This window comes from Anoplopoma fimbria, chromosome 19, assembly GCF_027596085.1.
Source record: "Anoplopoma fimbria isolate UVic2021 breed Golden Eagle Sablefish chromosome 19, Afim_UVic_2022, whole genome shotgun sequence".
In the NCBI taxonomy this organism is placed as follows: Eukaryota; Metazoa; Chordata; class Actinopteri; order Perciformes; family Anoplopomatidae; genus Anoplopoma; species Anoplopoma fimbria.
In genome coordinates, this window is record NC_072467.1 from 21,044,133 (window position 1) to 21,070,652 (window position 26,520).

Below are 26,520 nucleotides of genomic sequence, written 5' to 3' on the forward strand. Positions count from 1 at the left end.
ATCTCGCTCAAAAGCCGAAGCAAATCTCACCTATCACACAAATAAGAGACATAATGAAATTCTCATTCAGTTTGATTTTAGGCGTTTATTTCTTGATAAGCAAGATAAAAATAAAAAACACACACAGGGGTGAGACATCCAGCGCAAGCAAGATTTAGATTGACTCATCCACTCTCTTAATAATTCAGGCCAAGTCGTGTACTGTATCTTAGCAGGTCTCCAGGTTGCACGGCGGGTCAATGCTCAGCTTCAGCAGGGCAGTGTGAGGTCCAGACCTCCCCGGAGACTCGTCTGTAAGGCCGGTGAATACGAAGATAGTCTTACTGGGGCTCTCCAGGGACGGAGAGAGAGCCCGATGCACATAAGGCAACAGCATTGGCTTTAAAATATGGCTTGAGATGTGGTGTGCATAGTTCAGAGTAGACAAGGACCATTCACAGTTCCTGCAGCTGTCAAGTACGCAGTAAGAATATACAAAGCCTTTTCAGATAATATAGAATACATGGCATTTTCAAGTTTCTTAAAGGAATAGTTTAGGGAAAAATGCTCATTTGCTGGCTTGTCAAGAGTTAGCTTAGCATTAAGATGGAAGCAGGGTAAAAAAAAAAGGCAAAATGAATGTATTAATTATAAATATATTGAACTGGTCATGAGTTAAGATCAGTTTTAGTTTTTTAACAACTGTTTCTCCAAAGCAGAGCTAAAACGAAACTGACTGCCAAGTAGTTAGCTAAAAACAAAGAGCTATATCATCTCAAAGCTAGAAGTAAATTAATAAATGAAGACCATCTTAAAGATAGCTGGCGAGAAAGTTACAGCTAGCCTTAGCTTAAACTAAAACCTTTTTCCTTCCATAATAAAATGAGCTCATTCCAGTCATGATGGAGCAAGCTGAACTCTTGCTAACGGTATCAGTTTAGCAGAGTAGCAGTAACGTCCATCTAAGCTTTTGACTCTAGTGGACTTCATGCAATTAGATGTTGTTTAATGAGCTACATTAAATACATCCATTCCATCCATCCATTTTCCGTAACCTGCTTATCCAGTTAAGGGTCGCAGGGGTGCTGGAGCCTATCTCAGCTGAGACATTAAATACATTTGCATATTTAAATGTATATAGACTGTTTCAGTCAAACATATGCATTCTAAATGGGTCCCAGTTTATTTCCTTTTGCAGTGCTACAAACCACATTCCTTATTCCAGTGTATGTGAATGGCATCAGATGACTGAATGGAAACAAACATGGACCCAGGCTGTTGCCTAGCAATGCATTTCCGTGGAAATGATCTATAGGTTTTAATGGATCTAATGTCCTTATAAAATAAAGGTACCACAACCTTTCTACCTGGTTTGTTGTGTTGTCTTTGATCAGGACCAGACAATTAGTTTTCCCGTTTCCTGTCTTTCTGCTAAGCTAAACCAATAATAGATTAATATTTAGCATACAAACATGAGCTTGGCATCAATCTTCTCATCAAACTATTGGCAAGAAAGCTAATATGTGTCTTTCCCATAACTATTCTTTTAATATTTATACAATATATTTTTTTTTTGATACAATATAATATATAACATCATTTTCAACTTCCTTAAATATTCTGGAGTTAACACAGAAATGTTTTCCAGATTTGACATCCTGCCCTCATTCATTATTCCTGTGACAGCTGAGTATTCAAATGCAGGCTAAAGGTCGCAGGATTTCCTGGGTTGAATTTAACATTCAAGGAAGGAATAAATAAATACTGACATTTGGAGAAGATTAAATACTAACATTCAGGGCCTTTTCCAGCTACTCCCTATGGGTCTTTATAAGTCCCACATAATGATGACTTTCAGTCCCAGTTGGTCTCCTCCAGTGTCCAGACTGTAACGCATAATATCAGCGCAGGCACAGGGTAGCATACAAAAGTAATATCATGGGGGTGAAACTGGAAAAGTTCACTCAGAGTTTTTGTAGTTGGTGAACAGGTTGTAGAGGACTCTGAGGGTGGATTTTAGGTTCAGGTTGACAACATCTGGAAAACAAAAATGGATACAGCAGAGATCTTTAGTTAGTTTCAGGATGGAAAATAAGATATTTTACATGCACCTAAACTAATCTTATATGATTAAAAATTGATCCTTGGAACACTGAAGCACAAAATAAATGAGCTGTTCTACCATTAAATCTTGTTAACAACGCAAAAAAGCTTCTTCTGTGAAATGTTGGACTACTTTCCTTGAAAGGTTATTTGTAAGCTTAAAATAGCTCATCATAGATCACATGATGTATTACTTCTTAACAGGAGAGGACAGAGAGCAGTCCTCTTCATCAGTAACACGATGTACTACATCAGTGCTTATTTGCTTATTATAATTTATCATCACAACTAGGTCTTTGTTAAGGGATTCTAGGCAGACATCATTTTGTTACAGCAGTGCCATATTGCATTACCATTTAATCTAAGAGGCTCCTTATCGTCTGCATATCCCTGTTAGCTTGGTTGACACTGTTGATATGATACATTTTGTTTATAATGAACCTGCAGATGTGCACAAACCTCAGCAAACTGAATGCTAATCATAACACATAACTACAGCACAGTTGGAAGATAATATCAGTTTGAAAATAATAGTTTTATTGATCTATTACTGCAAAAAAATAGTAGAAAATAATTTCCATTTTGGCTTAGTCAGAAAAATGTTTGAAGAGAAAAGCATTAGCATTAAAACAGTGCTGAGGTAAACAATATTCACACATTATGAAAGTTAGCTCATACTGGTGCTAAATTCAAATATCTATAGTCACATTCACAATTGAGCAGTATGATATATATTCAAGGACTGTGCATAGTGCATTTATAATACAACAGAGATATGCAGAGATAAAAATCAGGGAATTAACATTTAAAGATCAATTAATGCCAAAGAAAATGTAAAAAAGTGCTATAGCAACAGTATGAATAGTGCATTACTAAGCAGAATATAAGTAAGTGGTTAAAAACTGGAATGTGGGACATGAAATATGGAGAAATATGGGACAAGAATGTGGAGCAAAACGTGAATATTTAAAGTAGCCCTTAGTATTATATAAGTACATACAAGAGAAGTATACTGAATAGTTAAATAAGTGTTGCTGACATGATTGTACTGACTGTTAACAGTTTAATTTAAAGTCACACAGCAAAACATTGAACACATTATTCTTTCAATATCATATTATGTGGATTAAAATGAGCAACAGTACCTGCTATTAATTTAAATGTTTTCAGTTGAGTCAAATGCTGATTACAGTTAAAGTATGCGATCATTCAAGTGTATTAGATAACTGAAAGCTTTTCCTGTAATAGCATTTCTAACTCTACAGGGGGTTTGTATAGCATAATTGTGTCTGTGAAAAACAGGGGAAATACTTAATTATAATCTAATAGTCAACATAATAACTACGTGAGGCCAATAAATCATATTTTGATTCTTTAAGTTTAGGCTCTCTTTAAAAAGAACAGGATGGTTTATTCAAACGTGTAGCTCAGGGCAGAATGAACTCAGCACCGTCAATCCAGTATTAGAGTTTAAGGGTAAGACAAAGTCTCCATCTACTGGACAACCTTTAATATGACTGCTTCTGTAAGACATCAACCATTAAACACCCTCTTTAAATAGCCCCATTCAGTGGAAGAGACTCATAGTCTCAGTCAGCCTCCATTAAAATATAATTTATCTGATCTTGTAACAATGTATATAAAATACCTTCTGGTCTGGCTTTGGGTTTCTTCAGGCCTCCATCCTGCATCAGCTCAAAGGCGAACGCCACATTGTGGACCTGAGGACGGGGGGGACACAGCGGTGAAGCTCAATGTAACGATGAGTTGCTAAAAATCTTCCCATTTGACCGACAAATGTCACTTTTTGAGGGTGTGATCACCTTCTGTTCGAAGTTCTCAGGAGTGAGGAAGAAGTTGTACAGAGGGACAAAGTAGTCCTCTAGCAGCCCCATCAGCAATATCAGGTACACGCCATCAGCGAACTGGACACATACATAAATAAATACATATGCAGGCATAAACATATACAGACTGCATAACAATTTATAGCACATACAATATTAAAACTGCATAAGCAAATCAGATTGGATTATACTGTATGTATTTGAAAAATAAAATTGTGCATGCGAATAGAGGGATGATGGGAGAATGGAAATATTTAATATAATACAAACTAATGATATTTTTAATAATTCCTTGGACTGTGAGTCTGTAGATAAACTATTAAATCTCTTACCTGAGATTCCAACTCATTAACTTCCAGGTTCAGCTTGTTCAGGTGTTTGTTCACGAAGGTGATGAGAGACTGGTAACAGGATCAATGAACTATTAATCTTTTTTGCAGTATAATCATATTATTATCATTATTATTATGCAATCTATTATATATATCATTGTTAAATTATCATGCAAAGACAAGGTCTTAAATACCGTTTTCACCACGTTGAGCTTGTCCGGTGCGTGATCCAACAGTGTGTCAAATGCATCCCTCTCTGTTGTAAGAAAGAAAAAAATGAAAAGGTAATGAACAATTAAAGTAACAGTTTGACAGTATGGTAAATTCTTAGATAAGAAAAGTAAGGTAAAGATAGATTTCCATAAAACATTAAAGTGAAATGTGTCTTGGACTCACCAAACCGTCCCATCATCATTCTGGAAAACAAATGAGAGACAAATATTCAGTAATACTTTATACTACAATAAACATTATTAATACTTTAAATTAGAGCATTTATTTAAAAAGGAGGATGATTGTGGAGACAATCATCAAGCTCTTACTCTGTGGTGCTCGTCAGCTCCTTGGTCACAAGAGCAGTCTGCAGGATTCCCTCTCGTTTCTGCTCAAACAAAATCAAAATGCTTCATTCAAAACAAATACTGATAGAGGAGTGAAACATTTATCAATAAAATGACACTATACTATCTATCACTATTATGTGTTAGCCTCATTGTATCATTGTTTTGGATGGGTTTTTGTTATTTTAATGGTTTCATGGGTTGTTAAAGTTTACATTTAGGCAGTTTCTAAGATGACCTTATTGTATTAGAAATGTCATTTGTGATTTTATCAACACATTTATGTTAAATTCCAATTTTGAGGCATATTTTGCATTATCTGTTGTATGTTATCACATTGTTGCACATATATGCTGCCAATCTTGAAGGAAAGATTTTTAATCTCAGTAAGGGTTAAATAAAGTTAAAATGAATTAGTAAAAATAACTTTACACCTCCATATCCAGCCCTGCGTCATTGCACATAATGATAATGAATGCCAACCCTGTGTGAGGTTGATGAGCCACTTTACCTTGACGACCACCACCTTCACAGAGACGTGCTCCGGCAGCCTGATGGGCGCCTGGAAGTGCATCGCGAGAGACACCAGCAGATAGACAATAGACACCAGGTTCTTTGAATGGATAGCTGAGAAAGTAAAGCATAAGAGAGGACAGTCAGCTCTTTGCACACTGCAAGCTAACATAATGATGCAAGACATTTTCTCAAGATCAAAGGTTTTTGAGAGAGTTTAAAGGGTGCATAAACTTAGAAAGATGCAATTGAGTTGCATTATGGGAAAAGAAGGAGCAATTTTAAAGCGTGACCCGTAACAGCAACTAAAAGTCGAGATTTCTCAAGAAATCTCTTTTGCTAAAATTTTAACCATTCCTTTTTAATTCTGTCTCCTGCGTGATCCCTAAGGTTTTAAGAAGAACACAACTTAATTGCTGGGGTAGCAGTTTAAGCAGCAAATCCCTGAAGTCAATGTTAAACTCACAGTCCACACTCCACTCAATAGTCCAGCCGTGAGGCCGCAGCAGTTCGTTGACGGCCTCCAAAACAGTCTGAAGCTTCTGCTTTTGTCCGATCTCTGACTGGGTCACCTCTGCCACGTTCAGCTTCCGACCTGACAGCTTTTCTGTCAACAACAGGGGAGATTGGATATCAGCTCAAACACACAGGGAAAGACTTTCCATACACATATGAAAATCATGATTAATTGTTTCCATCAAGCTGTAGTATTGTGTGAACAGTTATACTCTAGCAAGCATGCAATGTTTGAATAAAATGAGAGGAACTCGTATTCAGATTAAAAATGGGAAGACATCCTGTGAAAAGAGGCCTTCATTTACATAAAAGACAAAAGTTACAGAAGTGATTCACACAGAAAAAAACACAATAATTCATGCCTGCATTAGTTTGGATTTTGTTTGTTTGAAAACAAGGACATGATGATCTTGAAAATGTACAAATGTGGCGGCTGCAGACTACAAAGATTCTCTGCTCTAAGCAATAGTAAGACAGAGGATTTAGGAAGCTTATCTCAAGCGTGTGTGTTGAAATATATATATATAAATATATATATAAAAAAATATATATATATATATATATATATAGATATAAAGAAACAAGCAACACTGACAGAGAAAGGAAATCTAAATTGGGCACTGATGCAATAAAAGACTGAGAGAACAGAAGGTGTAACTGTGAACAAACAGTGTGAAAACTAAAAAGGGCTTCAACAGAAATTAAGAAAATCACACTTCACTGAACAAAATGCTTCCTGCTGTGTTTTAGTTGTTGTTCTAGTACTTCTGCAACATGTGCAACCAAATGTCACTCCTGTGTTGTACTACCTGGCTTTTGAAATTGAACATGCTATTTCTTGATGTTTTACTTTTGCACGTGTTTGACAGCGGATAAGACATTTTGCCAGGCTGCAATAATAAGCTGGTGTTTGTGTGGAGATAAAAAAAAATTAAATGAGAGCTCAGTTTTAGAATTTAAGAATCAACATACAAGAAATACATGTTCTATTTAGAAATGCCATAGAAAATTGAAGTGAAAGAAATCAACACGGACACTCAGGAAGACAGAGTTCTGCTACCAACAGATACATGTGTGATGTATAACCACTAAAAACATCAATAACTGCAAATGTTATCATTAAAATGTTGTGTTTATAACTGTTACTGTTGCAATGACATTACATTATATTCATTTGACAGTAGTGGATGCTTTTGTCCAACGTACTCGGTAAAGTGTCATCGATAAATATTCTTGTAGGGTTTTGGTTTTAATGTTTTGTTTTTACTTGGCAGGGTGGGGAAGTTTTAACTTAGTAGTTGTAGCATGCGGTGTCTACATGTAGGTGGAGTCTGAAAATGTTGTCAGCCTGCTGTAACAGATGACAGACATAAGGGGGAAGCCCCTTACAGACCAAACACACTGAATGCACATTCATCACTGTGGAAACTGGAGTGTGCAAAAATCAGCATTTTAACATGTTATTAACTGAGGTGGATAATCTACTATAAAATGAAAAAAAGGTTGTGAGTGAATGTTGTTAATAGCAGTCATAATTATTTTATGCAAGATACTCACTACTGCTAATTTACTGCTAAAACCCCAAATGAAGTATTGTTAATTGAACAGCTGGGATACAGGTGCATCAATAAATGAATTCATGCAAAATGAAGTATTGAATTGGTGCTCACTGTCAGCACTGAGTGTACTACAATTGCTATGTTTTGGTCATAAACCTTAGTCAAACATTAAACTGACAATATGAACCAAAAACATCTTTATAATAAAGCAACACGCTGCAAATAAAAATGTGTAAATTGTTGTTAATTGACTCCTTCTCCAATTGGATGGTACAGCCTGTTGCTCTAATTTAAATATGGTGTTGTTTCACATTTAATATTCTATAACTTAGTGCTGACAGAGTGCAGAAATTAAATTCTCTGCTGATTTTTTATATTGGTACATGCAAGTTGAAGGCCACAAGAAGCTCAGTGGATAGTTACGCTGTGAGAGCTGTGATGCCAAATAAACTAATTTCTCACCAAATAACTTCTGGAGCACCTGTCCATCATAACAGTCCTCCTCCAGGTCTTTGACTATGATCCTGTCTTCCTCCAACTCACTGTTGATCCAGTCAATCAGGACCTGGAATCAAATGACAACAAAATAAAAACCTACAGCCAAACTTCTTCTATGTACTGTATCTTCATATAGTTTACTGCTCTGATTGTGGTGAAGAGATGTGACGCTTGTGCACTAAATATGATCCCAGACTACCTTGAGCAGATCTTTAAATTTAAGATTTTCCCGCGATGTTGGGTCCAACATGATCCTCTCAGCGTTTTCCTCTGGTTGAGATAATGTGAGAAAAAAATGAAGACATTCCTGGTGACACTCAAATATCCCGTTTCATTTCCTACCCACTTATCTCCCACTCTGAATGCAGACATACTTTTTTGTCTCACATAAAATACAGAACTACAGCCACACACACACACACACACACACACACACACACACACACACACGCACGCACACGCACACACACACAATGTTCCCTTCGCCCTCACTTCATCAGTGATTCTCATGGTGACTGAGAATGAAGGCGTCTCCCCTCCAACCACTTCCATTTCCTGCTCCTCCACTGTCAAAGTCTCCATTACTCAATGGCAACACATGTCAACATATTCATATTATCCTCCTCAGTAACCTCCGATAGTGATACGCAAAAGTTTAGGGAAGTTGAAAATATTTGAAATGCAACTGCAGTATGAACAACACTGCGACCTCTGGCCATAAAGTTACACATTTCACACATTCAGGCAATAATAGTACTTTTGGCATAAAAGATGTAGTTTCATTTCTAAATATGATGTTCTTCACATGTGCATATGTGTGTTTATGTGTGTTTATACCCATAAGTGTGTCCTCAGGATGGATGTCTGTCCCTGTGGGAAGCATGGGAGCGTTGATGGCATTCTTTCCTTCCTCATGGAGATCACTCACTGGTAAGAAAACAAGAAAGATAAAGAAAACCAGGCACAGCTTATTCAATAAAAAAAAAAATCAACAACAAAAAAAGACTTGATTGTTAGTTCTGCTTTTAAGTTACTGGAAAGAAACAAAATGTGTCCGGAAAGAGCATTTATTGTATTTTCATTTTCTGAGTATAGCAAGAAAGAAAGGCAGGCTGAGACCGTGGGAAAGAAAAACCAGTCACTGGTAGCAGTATTAGTGAAAAATTCCCCTTGAGGTGAAAGTGTCGATTTGGTGTCAATTTGTGGCACCTGCTCCTCCTCTACAGACACTTACTCAGTCACTCCACCACCACTTTACTCTAGTTAGTGTCTGTGACAGTAAGAGCTGAACACAATGGCATTCATAAAGGTTTCTCTAAATCTGTGGACACTTAAACCAGACCCTTACAGGGGAACTCCACCGATTTTACGGTTGTTGCTGTATGAAGCCTTTTTGGAGTCTGATAAATGTCACCGTTGGTTGGGGCTGAAGACTACAAGTTTAAAAACAGAAATCTGGAGTTGTGGCATCAGAAAGACGTGACTTTACCAGACCTCTGTAGCCGGCTCCTCATCTCTGCTTGAGAGTAGCTGCTTTAGATTAGATTTACATTAGGCGCTATAGCATATCACACCTGAATTAACAAACAAACTGCTAGTGGTCGACCTGCATTGTGGGAAATGTCATATATTTCCATCTTTCTTTTTAAATGTCCATCATGAGTCAGACAATGTTATATATGTGCAATACTTACTTGGACTGGTACTCTTTAAGACACATCTTTTAAACAGTGATTTCTCAAGAAAATGTTTTTTTTTTAATATATATTCTGTTTCACTGTATTTATCTTGTAAAAGTCAAAAGACATATTTGCTTTTATCTAAGCACTATGTATTTCATTGTATGCATAATTTGAAATAGTTTATTAGTCATAATCAGAGTTTATCACTATTATTGGTATTATTATTATTATTATTATTATTATTGGTATTATTATCATTATTAGTATCATTGTTGTTATCATTATTATTATTATTCATTTAGATTATTAACTTTTCTATTTTATACTTTGTAATCCAACCCAGGTCAGACAATTCGTAGGTGGAATAATTAAACTCACAATTCTTTAATATAAAGTAAATGTATATTAAAAATTATATTCCACCTGTTCATTCCTCGTAATGTGCCATATTGTGCTGATGGGGATTCTGCAAGAAGTGCACTGTCACGCTGATTTGCAGAAAGTCCAGGGATTTTGAGCTGCAGCGTGGGCCATCACACGTCTGTCACTTCCTAAATGTTCTCCACCCATGTGAGGCTCATTCTTTCCCACCACAGATTACACTCAAGGGCAGCAGTGTCCATCAACTCAAAAACAAAGTAATCTAAGCATGTTTCTTGACACTATTTTACCGATGTAAACATACAACATTTTAAAAATATGATTAAAATGATAATTTAGCATAAAACTGGGGACATTTATGTTGATTTAAGGTGCACCAGACACACAAAGTAACAGAAAACTAACACGCACTTTGAGTCGGGCATCAAATAAAATCAATTTCCAGTGAGATGCTTTTACTTCTGACTTGAAAGACACCACAGGGATTCAAAGGCTTTCTTCCCCTAATGGACACATCGCTTTCATCATCCTGCATTTCGATTTGTACGACCAGCAACAAGCTGAACTTCAATCAATGGTCCTCAAATCCGTCATTTCATTGACTTTGCTATTTATAAAACCTGCGAGAAGAACTAATGGCTGCACTTTGAGCTCGTTTTCAAATTAAAAATATGTAAAATAGATGTTTCTAATGGATGATATAATAACAGAAAGTCTGGCGCTGTTGTGTTTATGATACAATCTGGACAAAATCTGAACTTCAAAGCATGTACTGAGACATAATTACCCCGGGAGAAGGGGTCCCCACAGATTTCCTATCTGATTCTGCCTCCTTATAAAGAGCAGAATATCAACTATCTCTCTACAGATCAGCAGTTTTTTTCTGTAATTACATAGCAAGCTTGCTGCATTTCATCATAATTGTGCTGCTTACTCCCACCGAGTCCATCTGACTGCATTACTGCTGCCGGCACTTCACACAAGAGTCGAGTAAAACGAGGGTGAAAACGGTCAAATTACACGATATAATGAATTCACTACGACAGATTTCTGCAGGGTGCTTTATAGAAATAAAATGACTCTCACCCACCGGTCCAGAAATATACCAGGAACCCTCACAAAGACACACGCAGTCGATTCTGTTAGTTAAGTAGTGACTACTTATATCTTGATGATCTCTTACAACAATCGACACAACACATTGCTGGATGTGAACCTGCAGTTGAACTAAGGTAACAGGTCCTGCTTCCCCATTTCCACTCCCAAGTTCCTCAAAGCCAAACACCAAATGTACCTTGTTTCTTCCTCTTGGTCCCACACAGCAGCCCCGCCATGTCCACGCTATAAGTCGCCGGGTTCCCTACGATGGCAGCGAGCTCAAGGTAGAATACGCAGGAGAGTGTGTATATGTGTGTGTGAATGGTAGTCGGTGGGACTGAGCAGTGGCAGGGGGCGTAATCACGTGTTTATTTCTGTCACAACCCTCCACCCAAACGTCTGCGGTCCAGTTACAGGAGACGCTGAGGGGTGTGTGTGTGTGTGTGTGTGTGTGTGTGTGTGTGTGTGTGTGTGTGTGTGTGTGTGTGTGTGTGTGTGTGTGTGTGTGTGTGTGTGTGTGTGTGTGTGTGTGTGTGTGTTGGGACAGGAAGGTCCACACTGGACATAAACGCACAAAATCGACTCAACACCGGTAACCTCTGGGCTGTTTAAGAGTGGACACAGGACAAACTTCACTGACCTGTGACAGGTATCCTTTCATTTCAATCTCAATATAAATGCATATAAATGTCTGTGCAGGTTTTTGTTTCTCTAACTGACTGTTTAAATTGCAGTCTAGTAATTTCACAGCAATACAAGCGAATGGGGTTGTTTGCAAGGATGTTTCTAAGCATGTGAAAGGAGCCTTTAATATGTTTTGCTGCAGCGGACAATCAATCAGGCAGCGGCTGTATTCCTGTTAACAGAATTAAACTAATTCAATACAAATCTAAGCCTGCAGTCCAGAACATTTATCCAATACGGCTTCATTGCACAAATGAATGCCAGTGGGTTTTTTCTTTTTTTACAAACCGTTATGGGAAGGGACACAAGAGAACAGCAGCAGCGTATGTATGGTCAGATGTGTTTTTGCTTCAGAGTGTTCTCAGTGTAATCAGTCTGCATCATAAACAACAGCGTAAAGCAGATTGAAATCGACCTCGTCTGTTTGGTTCCACTGCTCCCGCGGGGGGTGGGGGGGTTCTCCGTGGTGGATATAAATAATGCAGCAGTATGGACAAGACAGGCCGGAACTTAAATATAGCCCCGGTTATTTACACCAACACAGGCACCAATGAGTCAACAGCAGCCAGGAGATGACAGAGACACTGAGTGTGTTCCACAGGGGGCTTTCAGCAGATATTAACTATTTTTACACATTATTTATAGATAAGTATTTCTTATGTACTTAATTCCCTTGTTGTGTTGTAATTCTGTGTTCTCCACATTGTATTTCTACTAGTTTTTTGTCAAAAAATGGAGGGAGTCAAATGTTGGATAATTAGATACAGATAATGATGTTTGAGAGTTTAGTAGAAAGACATATGTGCAAAGATTATTTATTTTTTTCTCACATAAAGACATAACATACGTAAATATTTCCTGTAATTGTCTTTTAAACGTGTTTACAGTTACAGTTTTTAAGAATTTTGACTAAAATACTTACTGAGTGGGACTTCCCGGTTGAAAAGTAAACATTTAAGGGCTCTCTGATAAATGTCAAATGTATCTTCAGCATTTCTCTACTGCATTTCCTTGTTACAATATTGGTCAATATATGACAGCAGCCCATATTAATAAGCTAAAATCGGTCAACACTATTTCAGCTTTTATGTTTTAAAATTCACTTTATTTTATTTGACATTTTAGTTGCATAATTTCTTGAAACAACAAATAGCTTCTTTCCTTTTTTGGATAAATTTAAAATATCGGTGAATCTCCTGGATAATGGCTACTAATAGAATTATAACATTTACCCTCGATTTGGATTTTTTTCATATATTTGTAAAGTATTTGCATGAAGATGCTATATTTTTCCCAACAGTATAAACAACAGTAAAAATATATATTGTCATATATTGTCAATACATTAATTACTGCATGATGTACTCTCTCATCAGTCTATTTTTGATAGCTATGTAAAAGTAGTTACAATAATAAAAGTATATGAAGTGAACAATAAACAGATGACTTACTATTATCAGCATCCATCCTGTGTCTACGTTATATTTTGTATTTACAGAGAGTAAGTATTCTTCACCCTGAGATAATACAGCGGGGGTGTGACCTCTCCGTCCTTATAAAGCAAAAACATGTTTTTTTTGTTTTACTAAACTATCACTGGTGCAGCACTGCCTGTTGCTGACAAAGGGAGTTGAGCCTTGTCAGAGAAATGCAGACTTCCTTTCAGTTTATCAGGATACAGAAAGAGACATGAACATGGGGGCATCTGGGCTGTTTAAAAAAAAAAAAAAAAAAAAAAAAAAAAAAAAAAAAGTTCCTTTATGCTGTTTTGAATGGCCTGAGGAAACAATTTCCATCCCATCACTGATAGAACAAGAAGAAGAGGAGGGTTTAAGTGCTTAATGCTGAACTAAACCCTGCACATGTGGTTGCTATGGAGTGTTAACACGACTAAAGGAACCATGAGTCCCTTTCTTAGAGGCGCAATTCAGTTATTAATGATTAATCATCAAACATGAAGCAACTTTTCAAGCGGCAACTCATCATTCTTGGGTGTTCCTCTTCAAGAATACATAAAGTTACATTTGGGTGTGGTGTACCGCACCCAAAACAGAAACCACAACAACTGCAGCAGCAACATTTGAGGCCTCCATTACCAAGGACTAAACCTCACATGCTTTTATCCCATTATACTGATTTCTAATTCCAACATTGCAGAGATTGGCTTTACCTTCAAAGTAACTTGTTTATCAGCTGGGCTTTAATCCACTTTGACCACACAGGGGCACTACACTCTCACAAGCTGCACTCAGACACACAGACAGAGGCTTTGGGATTCCCCTCTGTCCTCACTGCAGACTCTATTACCTTCAGCTCTGACTTATGTTAACTATATGTTGGGAAAATGAAGAGCTGGGGACAACCAAGGGGGTTTTAAAGATACGCTAGAGGTTGACAAATAAAAGAAAAGTGTTTTTGTTTTTGTATCATTCATTACATAATAGCCCAAAGGAGAAATGCTTAAGGCTTCTCAGATCACAAGTTTCCCTTTCTCCAGTTTTACATCTCCTAAAGTCTGCCCCAGATATACTATGAGAGGCGTCCTGACAAACCTGATCGAAAATCGAAATTTGGGCAAAAAAAATAAACATATGTGGAGGATTCTTTATAGAATCATTTTGGGAAAATTGTGCTCCCCAGAGCCAGATGAGAAGGATTAATATCGGTGCGTTATAGGACGAGGTTAGCCTAGCTTAGCTCAAAGAGTGAATGCGGGTAGAAACTGCTAGCCTAGCTCTAACAAGTCATTCTTATATCAATACTGATATATGATTATATCATATATCAAGACTGATATATAAATGTTGAATTTGGGCTATAACTAATTCATATTTTCATTATCATTACACTTAAGGTGCAGTTTATTTCAGCGATTCATTGTTGTTCAAGGATCACTGTCCATAGTGGCGGCTAAGTGACGTCTTCAAATTGCATATTTTGTTTCACCAACTGTCTAAAAATATATTCAATAAACTACAATAGAGACAAATAAAAGCAGAAAATCCTCGTTTTCTGAGAAGCTGGAACCAGCAATATTTGCGCCCTTTGCTTTAAAAACAACAGAACTATGCATTGTTGGACAATCAACTGCGCAACTAATCATTTTAGTTGTAGTTGGATTGGTGTTGATAGGTTTGAAACTCAGGTATATCGTAATTTCTAAGCTGTTCTTTCTATATGAAAACATACACTATCCTCCAATTTGTAAAAACAACCTCACAACTCTGTATCTTAAGGGGTCATAAGAGTTTTGGGACATCGTTCTGAGAAATGCTGGTCTATGTTAACTGTGTACCAAGTTATTTTAACCAAGAGAAAATCTATACAACTGGTTTCAGTGAAGCTTTAAGCACAGGCTTCAGCAGGAAGACGATTATTCTCGTTTCCTCATTAAACCAGGGATACAACTCCCAGTTATCATCTAATTAACTCGCTGAGCTGAGCTGTCTGCAGGTTTCTCTGTTAAACCCTGAAGCAGCTTTAAGGTTAGAAAAAAACCACCTTACTGTCTGGCATGACAGTATTATTACACACACATATATATTAAGGCTGCAACTCACTACTCTTTTCTTTATCAGCTCATTTTTCTGTTCATCATTGAGTCAATAATAGTATAATAACAGAAACTGTATGTGGCCCAGAGACGAAGGTGACAAACTGCATTTTTTGTTATGTTTCATTTACAATAATATGAAAACATAAAGCGACAATTCCACATTCCAAGAACCAGGAACCAGAGTTCTTAACATATGGACTAACGTCAATCAGACTTATTGTTTCAGATCTGATATGTGTCCTGTATCAATTCATGCTGACATATTTGGGTTTTGACGTTTGGCTGCAAAAAAAATAACTTCAGAGGCTAAACTACAAATTTAATTTGACCAGTTTGATTCAGATTAAACTGTTAAACCCCCTTGTTTGTCTTTCAGATGAGAGGTATGGAATTTAAAATATATGAGGCTCCTAAACAATTACTACTGTATGTCTACGTCCTCCTGCTGGTGGACCTCCTTTAATGGAGATTACAAACACATGGCTGAGAGCACACACACAGTGCAGACACACACACACACACACACACACACACACACACACACACACACACACACACACACACACACACACACACACACACACACACACACACACACACACACACACTAAACCTTGCAGCTGTCTGTCTCACCACACAGTGTCTGGCCTTTGGTGGGGGGAGGAAGAAAATAGTTTGGCCAACTAGTTAGAAAAGTAGGACAATAAGTAAGAGAAAGAGTTTAGAAAACTGAAACACAGTGAGAGCAGAGTCATCCTCATATCTCCATAACCTTGCATTCCAGTCACAAATGACTCTATGATCTATTTATATTCATCACCTCATGTTAAATGCCTGTGGAGCTGCTAAGAGGACTTTGTCTGGCCTCTCCTTTATTCACTTGAAAGAACTATAAAACAAAAAGTGTGTTAATGATTGAACCCATAATTAAATGATGGGAAGATTTAAATTAAACATTCTGCCAGATAACAACATTTGTTCAGATAAACACAGCAGGATAAATGTCTTCATATGTTTTAATAAATGTGTGCATGATCATGATTAAAGTGCCAGTGATGTCCCAGAGGAGAGTATTTTAATAGCGCATCATGTGATTGCAGCACCATGGACAGAAACACCAACAAGGGAAAACAAATAAAAATAGGCCTTTCATATTAGAATATCATATTTTTTATTTTTTTTTTTAAATGCACATACCTTCTTTAGACTTTTTCCTCCGTGCCAGGGTTCCTCCTAATTTCCCGAGGAAAGATTCGTCCTTTTTCATTTTCGCAGACTGCGGGCTCGCACTAGTGTTGGCAGTCCCAGACATCCTTCAGTGTGATGCGTTTACGTGCTCTCTTTCTCTCTCTCTCTTTTCTCTCTTATGTTTGTTATTAATGTCACTCCTCCCTGTGATGCGTTCAAGGCACCGGTGTAAGATCCAAAAAGCCACCAAATTCACCGGCTAGACCGCAGCAGACAGAAGGCAGCAGCGCCTGACCAGCATCATCACAGAGGAATGATTCACATGTGTTCACTGCTTCATCTGCTCCAATGTTTACTGACGGGGTCATCCCACAGCGCCCCCTAATGGCAGGATGAGGAACAGAGTTTATAAAGTCTGGTGTGAAAAAATAGATTGTATCATCCTAAGCATACATAATGATCTTATCTATTTAATGTAAAATATGAGAATAAATAAATAAATAGTGGAGGGGAACTAACTTCAATTTAGCATTCTGAGCTTTTCAATAAATGAAGACCGTGAAATGCAGTTGAAAATCCTCCAAAATCTTATAAGAGCTCAGATTCTCTAAGAGGTAGAAGTATTGTGATCAATTAAGTAGTAGTGCTACACTATAAAAATGGAGTAATTACAAGTTAAAGTCCTGCGTTCAAACATTTACGAAAGAAAAGGTCAACAGGTATTAACAGAAAAATGTACTTACAGTATCAAAAGGAAAGTATTCATTATTAAGTCCAAGTCTCAATTCACTGTTATTACGTTAATGTTTTTAAAAGTGCAACTACATCTATAAACGATTCATGTGTTTTATGTGTAAAACCTTACCATTCGTTATTAGTAACTTTAGCTTTGAAATAAATGAAGAGTTCCCTCTGAAATATAATGGAGTAGAAGGACAAAGTAGTATAAAATGGAAACACTGAAGTTACGTACAAACCTCAAAGTATATTTACTCAAGTACTGGACTTGAGTAAATATACTTACTTGATTCTCTTCTGTTCACAAAGAACGAACATCCACCCAAAATCATTTTCATTTTCCAAACATATTAAAGCCTTGTTGGATGCAAACACATATCGCCGATTTAACTACACATTAAGACCTTTGTTTGTAACAAGATCAACCCAAAAAAAAATTCAGATGTACTATTTGCAATTCATGTATAAACATTTTAGGTTAAATTAAAAAAAAAGAAGAATTTGCTCAGCCTCCTATATTATTTAATATCACAATTTTGCCAACAGTTAACATCATAGGGTGACAACCATTACAACTAACAAAATTGACTTTTGACAACATAGATTTTGGGTAAATTCACCCAGAAATAAGAGTTTGATTTATCGATTGGGGACAAAAAACGTCATCATAATTCATAGCACAGGCCTGTATTCTTTCAGTATTTAGACATTTATGTTAACAATTTTTTTCAAAGCATAATAAATTAATTAGGTTGATTATTGATTTGTTAATCCATACATCAAGTGCTCTGTCAATCCATTTGACAATCAGTCGTGGGGTTCACAAGACTTTGATTAATTCCAAACATGTGTTTTGAAAAATACAGTTTAATTTCAGGCACAGTGTGAATGATAAAAAGCACCGTTGATACAAAAACATTTTTGAAAATACTACATTTTATCAAGACATTTGATTGATGTGCTTCAACTGACTGGCTTCAGTGCTCATCACCTCTTCCAGTTTGTGGTGCTGTTTTTAGGAGACAGAAGTTCCTATTAAGTTAGTACAGGTTGTTTCAAACACTGTGGATTTCACATTATGTGCAATGTTGCCATGTGATGCTGCTGTTGTGAATTCACCTGTAGTCTGCAGCAGCTTCCAGTCCGCCTGCAGTCTGTGTCTCAGTCTCTCCAGCGCCTCCATGTCCTCCTTTAGAGGAGCATGAAGATTCCCAAGAGAGGGCGCGGCCACCCCGAGGAGAGAGGAGGCTGTGGAGCCAACACATGCCTTCTCATCTTCCTGAAATAACAAAATTACAGACCACTGAAGTAGAACACCTGCCAATTGAAATGCCACATAAATTAAGCGGAAGATGAACACGTATACAGTACCAGGCAAAGGTTTTTCTTTATTTTTATTTTTTTCTACATTGTAGATTAATATTGAAGACATCCAAACTATGAAGGAACACATATGGAATTATGTGGTAAACAAACAAATGCTCAACAAACCAGAATATGTTTTATATTTTAGATTCTTCAAAGTAGTTGAATGAGAAGGTGTGTCCAAACTTTTGACTGGTACTGTACCTCTTCTTCTTTTTTTACCTGCATGAGCACCAGTGTGTGTCCTTGTGCCAGGCCTTGCAGCAGGCCTGTTAGTTGTTGCCATGCACCTTCACACAGCCCGCTACCTGGCATCCGCACCAACAGAACCAGACCGGGGTCATACTCGTATCCCAGAGGCAGAAGGAGGCCCAGCACAGCTTGTGTGAACCCCGACACGTCACTGCAGCCCTGTGGGAGAAGACAAACAAATACACTCAAGGTGTGATCACATCTGTCATCACAGTGTGGAACACACACACACACACACACACACACACACACACACACACACACACACACACACACACACACACACACACACACACACACACACACACACACACACACACACACACACACACACACACACACACACACTTTATGCACAGTGGGGCACAATCATGACAGCATTATTTTAATATCACTGTGTTACAACATTAAATAAAATATTGTAGTATATTGTAAAAACTCAAGTTTGTGCTCACTACGTTTATTCAATAAATTAAGGGTTGTCCTTGACCAAAGAAATTCTTGTTCGACACAAGAACACACTAATCTTTTGTTAAATTAAATTGACAGATCTGTAAAAATGTGTTTCGCCGCAAAGAATCACACAACAGCATCACTTTAAATCTTGTGTTTACCTGAGATGTACTCATATATTTTTTGAAATAAGCCATTCAAAAAGGCATAAAAAACGTCTCAAGAAATGTTAGTGGACTAAGACCAAAATGACCGGTTAGTTGACAAATCGACTAAGAGGGGGCAGCCTTAAATAAATAAAAAAAATGTAGTACCCTTAAAATAAAACATATTTATACCAGAAGTATGTAAGATGTCATGCTGTGGCATCTTTCGGCCACAATATATTGTCATAAATATGATCATATAGAAAGATTAAAAAAAATAAAAACAGTAATACTAAATTAGCATTCACTACAATCCTATGTGCACACAGAAGATATGACTTCACAAATCCTTTGAATGGTGATTTTTACTATTCTAATAAACAGTACCTTCTTCAGACACACAGGAATGTGATATTTGCTTTTCTGTTCCTCTGACTCCTTGTTGCTGAACTGTACCAGGAGTGTTTTCCTGTAGATGGAAAATATTTCTGTAAATGTTCTCCTTTCATCAGCTCAAGGGGGAAAATTTTAACACAAAGTCTAATTCAGGGACACACAAATTACATTTACCCATCGTCTGTGCCTTGACTCGGCACCACTGCGTCTCCAACACACACGACCAGAACCCTGAATGAGGAGAAAGTGGTATTGAGTCAGATTTATTTACTCATTAAGTGAAGTCAGCTTGATCTTTTATTTTCAGTTAGGATCTAAAATGTACAGTACCGGTCAAAAGTTTGGACACACCTTCTCATTCAACGGTTTTTCTTTATTTTTTTCTACATAGTAGATTTATTTTGAAGACATCCAAACTATGAAGGAACACATATGGAATTATGTGGTAAACAAACAAATGCTCAACAAAACCAGAATATGTTTTATATTTTAGATTCTTCAAAGTAGTTGAATGAGAAGGTGTGTCCAAACTTTTGACTGGTACTGTATCTAAAACAAAAATGCCTTCATTTAGCTGCATCACAAATGAGAAAAACAAAGCAAACAATAAATTGAGCCCAAAAAATCCCAGAAACACAAACAGTGTTTAAAGAAATAGGTCTACATTCTGAGCAACAGTCTTTATGCTAGGCTAGTTAGCTTAGCATAAAGACTGTAAAAGGGGAAATAGCTAGTGGGTAGTCTCTGAAAGTAACCAAATAAAAATAAAATACTTCTTAGTGAATTAAAAAAAAAAAGTAGAACTATTTATTTCCTGTAACAAGGCAATCTGTCCTATCTGTCACTTTCTATTTCATTTCAATGTACATATGGATTAGATCAACATTTCTATACCGGTTGCGGTGAGCAGTTGCAGCATGCTGGACAACACACTTCATCGCCATGGAGACGTCACGGACCAGTGCCAAGCCATTGCAGATCTGAGATGTGTGAATAAATATAATCAGATCACAGCTCATGTGGTCAGGTCAGAAAAAAGCAGATCATATCACAGCACTCGAAAAGAGGAGAAACAAACAATAACATCCATACTGTACCTCATTCTTCTCCATTTTCTCTACAAGGGCAGTAAGAGTGGAGAGGGTTGTGAGAGCATCGCTGTCATCTGAGTCTTTGAAGAAATTCTCCCTTATTGTGGGAAAAATCAGCAAATATTTTGTATTATCATAAAGAAAAAATCATGACTATACATATTATTTTAAATTCAACACCTCCTGTTATATTCTTCCTGTGTGAACAATAAGACATAAAGTTGACTATTCTAATATATATTACCTGAGTTTGTTGACTATGACCGGGTCCTCTGATGAGCTGAAGCGTTTACATCCGTCTGGGCAAGTCACATCTTTAGGGAGGACTAAAGCAGTGCGAACCGGAGGAGTGATGCGTTTAGGAGGCTCTGGCCAAGCCTCCACCTCTGCACTTTTCTCCTCTTCTCCCTTTTTTAGCGTTTCTTCTTCTTTTTCTTCTTCTTCTGCTAATTTAATTTGCTTTGTGCTGACATCAGCAGTGGGTAGCTCAGCTGGGGAAAGGAGTAATGAAATATTTTATGAAGCAGTGAAGTTATAAGTCATCTCTGATTGAGGCTAGCAGCTCGAGGCCGCATTAGCCGCTTTTAGCTTAACACACCTGAATCTCAGAGAAAACTGTAAGTGACAGAGATGCATTGTGGGTAATGTAGGTGGCAGGTTTTGACAAGGAAGGAGAATGTGTGTAATAAAAAAGGATGATGGTCGTACTGCCCACTAAATAAATAATGAAGTACTTTGCATTAGCAGTATTCTGTTCAAACTGAAGTAAACATAATCAATACGTCTTCTCTGCATCACATGACTGTATCCATCATGATGTTACCGCTCAGAGCCATCGTTAAAAGAAAATTGTTTAGAACAAATGTAATTCAACATAACCTCTTTCACTCAATTAGATTTTTTCCAGTATTATTCTATTGAGGTAAATTAGTATTATTATTTGTTTTTGCATTTTTCCTCATAACTGTACCTTAAGGTCACTCGCCATCATTCGTAATCATTTTATACAACAGTTAATTATTTAAACCTTCTACCTCACAGTATATTTAGTATAAATAGTATGTTTATACGCCATTTCAAACATATCCCATATCTCTGGTTCTGTTGGTTTTAATTTCATCCTTTTTTTAAAACTGTCCATGAGTCAGACCATTTAAACTGTAATTCTTTTTTAAGGAATAGAAGCTCAAAAATAAATAACTACGATGTTATACCTGCATGGTTGAGGCAGGACCAGTACGGTTTGTGAGCTGATCGGACACAGTGAAGGGACTCAAGTGCACTGAAATTAGAACAAATTAATTCACTACGGTTACAAGACACACATGCACGTGATTAAACTGACGTGAGACTGACCTTGTACAGGGACCATCGAGGTCTGCAGGTCGCGGCGCTGGGTCTCCAAGCAAAGTTTGAACTGTCTGACACACAGACTGGGGGAGGGAAGTCAAGTTGTATCCTCCCTGGAAAACATAAGAAAATACTTTACAACCAAATGCTCCTCCAACAGAACGGTAGCATGTTTGTAACGTATCTGTGGCCTGACCTCCAGCACAGCACACAGTTTCCCTCCTGCGAGATTCATGAGTAGGTGAGTGAGATGGGCAAAGATGTCGGGGCTGGCACACATTTCACCCTGAAAGAAAAGACTCACGCAAGTCAAACAGACTGGACACAGAGTTTTACAGTACTCACAAGTACTGAGATAAAAGATAAAAAAGGACATAAGTGCAAGGATGCACATGCTTATGATGCTGTACACTCAGTGGGCACTTTATAAGGTACACCTGAAAAAATCTAACGGAATCCAATATAACCGTTCTGCTATAAAGTCTACTTTTATGATAAAAAACACAGTGCAGTATAATTTATTTTACACATTTCAGACAATGTCACCAAAAACGGCAAATTCTAAACTTTGTACAATTTATGGCAGAGCTGTTGTATTGAATTGCAATAGATTGGGCAGCTGAACCTGATATAACAGCCATAAAAAAGGATATAAACAAAATGTATATTTCATGCATTTAATATTCAGTACCTCTGGGTCACCGATGGCTGAGTCAAAGCCTGCACACACCAGGACCAGGTCTGGGCTAAACTGTGACAAAGAAACACATAATCAATCATACATTTACCTAAATAATATCCAACACATCAGTATCTGTAAGCCAGATGTGAATTTTCTTAAATGCTTTACCTCGTATGCGATTGGCAGAAGGACGTGGAGGAAGACCGAAAGATAGTCACTGTTCTTCATCCCCACCTGAATTATCACAATGGGACCTCATTAATTAAAAAAAAAACATTAATACACACAAACGTGTGCACCCAACCATCACAACAAATGTTTTACATTATGAACGGAAATAATTAAAGAATGATTTCTAGTTTTAGCTTAAAAAAAAAAAAAAAAAAAGAGTAATGCTGCTTGATTGCTCATTTGTATAAACTGCATATTTCATTATAATTTGATCATTTAATACATTAAATTATTCTTTAAATAACCAATGAAGGTTAATTATTAGTAAACATAAGTTGCAGCCTTAATTTTTATTTATTAAAAATAATATTGTTGTCATTTTGAGTTTAATTTACATTATTGTCAAAGCAGAAATTCTATAATATTTTTCTCTCTTTCAACTATATTCTTTCGGTCAACATAAAGATAGTTTAAGATAAAACAAGAAACGTTTTCTTTTAAAGAAGACCAAGAAAATAAAAAATGACTTCAAGTATATCTGTGGTTTCTTACTTTGTTCCATGGTACATTGACATTGAATCCTGCCCCTTTCTCTTTGCCAACAATGTCGTAGTCTGAGTCTTTAAGATTTGGCCAGAATTTCTGATGCTCGAAGCGGTGCCATGAGAAGTAGAGGACGCTGGGAATAAACAAGCAGAATGTATTATGCTAGAAGACAACAGCAACATAAAACAATTTCACTAGTCGGTTAGGAAGGACTCACCTCGGATCATCTTCAAAACAGTACTGCACCCCTTGACCGTGATGTACATCCCAGTCAACTATCAACACCCTGACAAAATATTAAGAAATAAATGAATACATCGTGGCAAAACTAATACAGTACATCTTACAAGAATAAATGAAACAATCTGAAGTTACCTTTTGATCCCATATTTTTGTTTGGCGTATCGAGCTGCTATGGCCACATTATTGAACACACAGAATCCACTGGCAGCACTGCGCAAACTGTGATGTCCTGGAGGTCTGTCAACGATGACAGAGGAGTGATAGTGATGTCAGGATTTTATGCAGTAATTGATAAATCATGTAGTCACTGTAACATCAGAGTTTATATCAGGACTGCTGTGTCTAAGGGGTTAATGGCCTCACCTGACCAGAGCCATGCCGTTCCTCACCTTCCCTGTCAGCACACTGTCCACTAGCTGCAGTGTGGCGCCTGCAGCCAGCTTGGCACAGTGATAGATGTTCTAGGGCAGTAAATGAGAAAAATGAAAGTGTTAGCAGCAGCTGCAACTCTGATGTCAAGAATATCAAGTATTTGACAGGACTCACTGGGTGGAAGTAGACGTCACCATACTGCAGGGTGAACTCCTTCAGGTCCTCCAGAGTCATATAGGGGGTCTTCTTTACTGCTTCCAAGTACTCCTCACTGTTAAAGATCAGCAAAGTGCACGTGGATTAGTGGCTTTAGGTTTTTATTTCAGCCTCAGGAAGAGGACGAAACAATGAACCGAACCAGGTTTCTTTGTGGACATCAGGACCGACCTGTGAACCAGCAGGATGTCTGCTTCAGTCGCCTCGCGCACAGGTACGGAGACGCATCGATCAGCAAGACCGGTCTTAATCAAAGCGTCATGACTCACAGTCAGACGCTCAGGAACCTCAATCTTACATGCAGGGCTGGAGAAAAAAGATATTAAAATGATGTTACATACAATTTAATTTAGTTAAGGATTTATTCATTATGAGCTAGTGAAGGATTTGTATCTTCATTCAGCACTACTGAATTTGTTATTGATCTTTTCATTTTTCTTTTTTACATTAGTAGTTTATCAATTTCATTTTTGCCCTTTTTGAGCACAAACATCATAGCAAACAGGTAACAGATGTGAAATTGTGAAGAAGCAGTGGACCTTTCCCTTAATCAAGAATACACATTGTATTAAAAAAAAGGAAGTAGTGCTGAGAATACATACACATACATTACATGACATTCCTAGTGGTCTACAGTGGTGATCTTATTGGAGATTTTTTTTTGTATTTAAAGGATTAGGTTGTGCTTGTTTGTTGTATCTATCTTGTTTTATTTCTTCTTAATATGTGAGATTATGTCAAAGATAACTTTATGTCTAACTGCAAAACGTTGAGCTATAGTAAACCAGTCAAAAAAAATATCTAACTTTTTTAAAAAAACACAGTTAACGTTAAATTGTCCATAAACCTGTCCTGCATTACACCTATCTCTATAAACAGCCTCAGACAGATGTGTTCTGGGGGATTAGCATGAACACAGCTGTTAGCCGGCAAAGAGTAAATAAAGTGCTGAGTAACAACTATACTGGGTGAGACAGACTTTATTGACAAAATAAAGACTTAAAGAGTAAATATGATAACTTTACGCTTTTAATTTGTGAGGAAATAAACTCAGTGATTAGTGGGGGACGTTTTATAACCACAACCTTTAGCTTTGGAGCTAACGCTGCGGGTGCTCCTCGATAACTGTCCGGGTCCGCATCTACGCAAATAACCGCAACTTCAGTTCCTACCCATTATTTAAAATCACGAATCACTAAATCAGACGTAACAATTTACTACTTCATGGACTCAGTAAGATAACGTTAGAGTTAAAACACAGTCGTGGTAATTCATATAGATTATACAATAAAAACATAATAAATTAAGTGTGATTCATTCATGCTCAATTCAGATACTTACTCAATCCAGAGCAATTTGTATTTGGTCATCTCCTCATCATATATCAATGCAGTTCCCATCTTCGTTAACCGCAACGTTATTCCTCAACCAGCCTGTCAAACTGCATGGGACAAAGTTCATTAATGCAACGGTTTATTCTTGTAAATAAGCAAACTATCTCTGATGCAAACTGTGCATGGAGTAAATTGACAGATAATCTGTGTTGTAAACAAACCTTTGATGTTCACTCACAACAACACCGACAGTCCTTAGTTTTCTGCACAAACCATGTTATCATATGTGGGCATCTAGTGTGAAACAGTCCAATAAGTCTTCTTTGAGTTGTATGCAGGTTGTTAAACAGTTTAATAGTGCGTTAGCGCCACACTGTGGACGGGGTTTGGTACTTACTTCTGCAGAGGTGACCTTTCTGCTTTAAAGTTTTACTATTAAATGGCACAATGCTTGATGTACATATGTTCAGAGTTTACTGGTTAGAAGATGTTTTGGTTTGGATAAAATGACATGCAAAAGGACACTTGCTTTTATACTAAAGTACTATTCCAACAAAAACACAAATGTTTTAAAGGGGAACCAAGCACTCTTATTTATCATAAACACATACACACACACACACACACACACACACACACACACACACACACACACACACACACACACAC

The 26,520-nt window shown here is 37.2% G+C and overlaps 2 protein-coding genes across 5 annotated transcripts; both read right to left on the reverse strand.

The window, feature by feature from the left end:
• Positions 1–70: 70 nt before the first annotated feature.
• On the reverse strand, positions 71–16,789 carry parvb (parvin, beta). Of its 4 annotated transcripts, none has more exons than XM_054619682.1 (13): positions 16,506–16,789; positions 8,745–8,834; positions 8,107–8,177; positions 7,872–7,974; positions 5,801–5,941; positions 5,333–5,448; positions 4,804–4,862; positions 4,658–4,677; positions 4,456–4,517; positions 4,262–4,330; positions 3,906–4,007; positions 3,731–3,803; positions 71–2,016 (listed from the first exon to the last, which is right to left on the reverse strand). In XM_054619682.1, exons 1-13 carry the CDS (start codon positions 16,618–16,620, stop codon positions 1,940–1,942), a joined length of 1,098 nt encoding a protein of 365 aa, XP_054475657.1. In that variant the 5' UTR covers positions 16,621–16,789; the 3' UTR covers positions 71–1,939. The 4 variants fall into 4 exon arrangements, with proteins under 4 accessions (XP_054475657.1, XP_054475659.1, XP_054475658.1 ...); XM_054619684.1 differs by lacking the exon at positions 16,506–16,789 and adding an exon at positions 13,204–13,274; XM_054619683.1 differs by lacking the exon at positions 16,506–16,789 and adding an exon at positions 11,265–11,421.
• Positions 16,790–17,748: 959 nt separating this feature from the next.
• hdac10 (histone deacetylase 10) lies at positions 17,749–26,184 on the reverse strand. Its single transcript, XM_054620232.1, has 21 exons — positions 26,073–26,184; positions 25,859–25,958; positions 24,689–24,823; positions 24,476–24,572; positions 24,293–24,390; positions 24,062–24,166; positions 23,904–23,972; positions 23,693–23,819; positions 23,138–23,203; positions 22,979–23,038; positions 22,484–22,573; positions 22,294–22,400; positions 22,152–22,219; positions 21,182–21,428; positions 20,944–21,034; positions 20,741–20,826; positions 20,021–20,077; positions 19,838–19,919; positions 18,822–19,010; positions 18,354–18,513; positions 17,749–18,243 (listed from the first exon to the last, which is right to left on the reverse strand). Exons 2-21 carry the CDS (start codon positions 25,915–25,917, stop codon positions 18,212–18,214), a joined length of 2,025 nt encoding a protein of 674 aa, XP_054476207.1. The 5' UTR covers positions 25,918–25,958; positions 26,073–26,184; the 3' UTR covers positions 17,749–18,211.
• Positions 26,185–26,520: the final 336 nt, after the last annotated feature.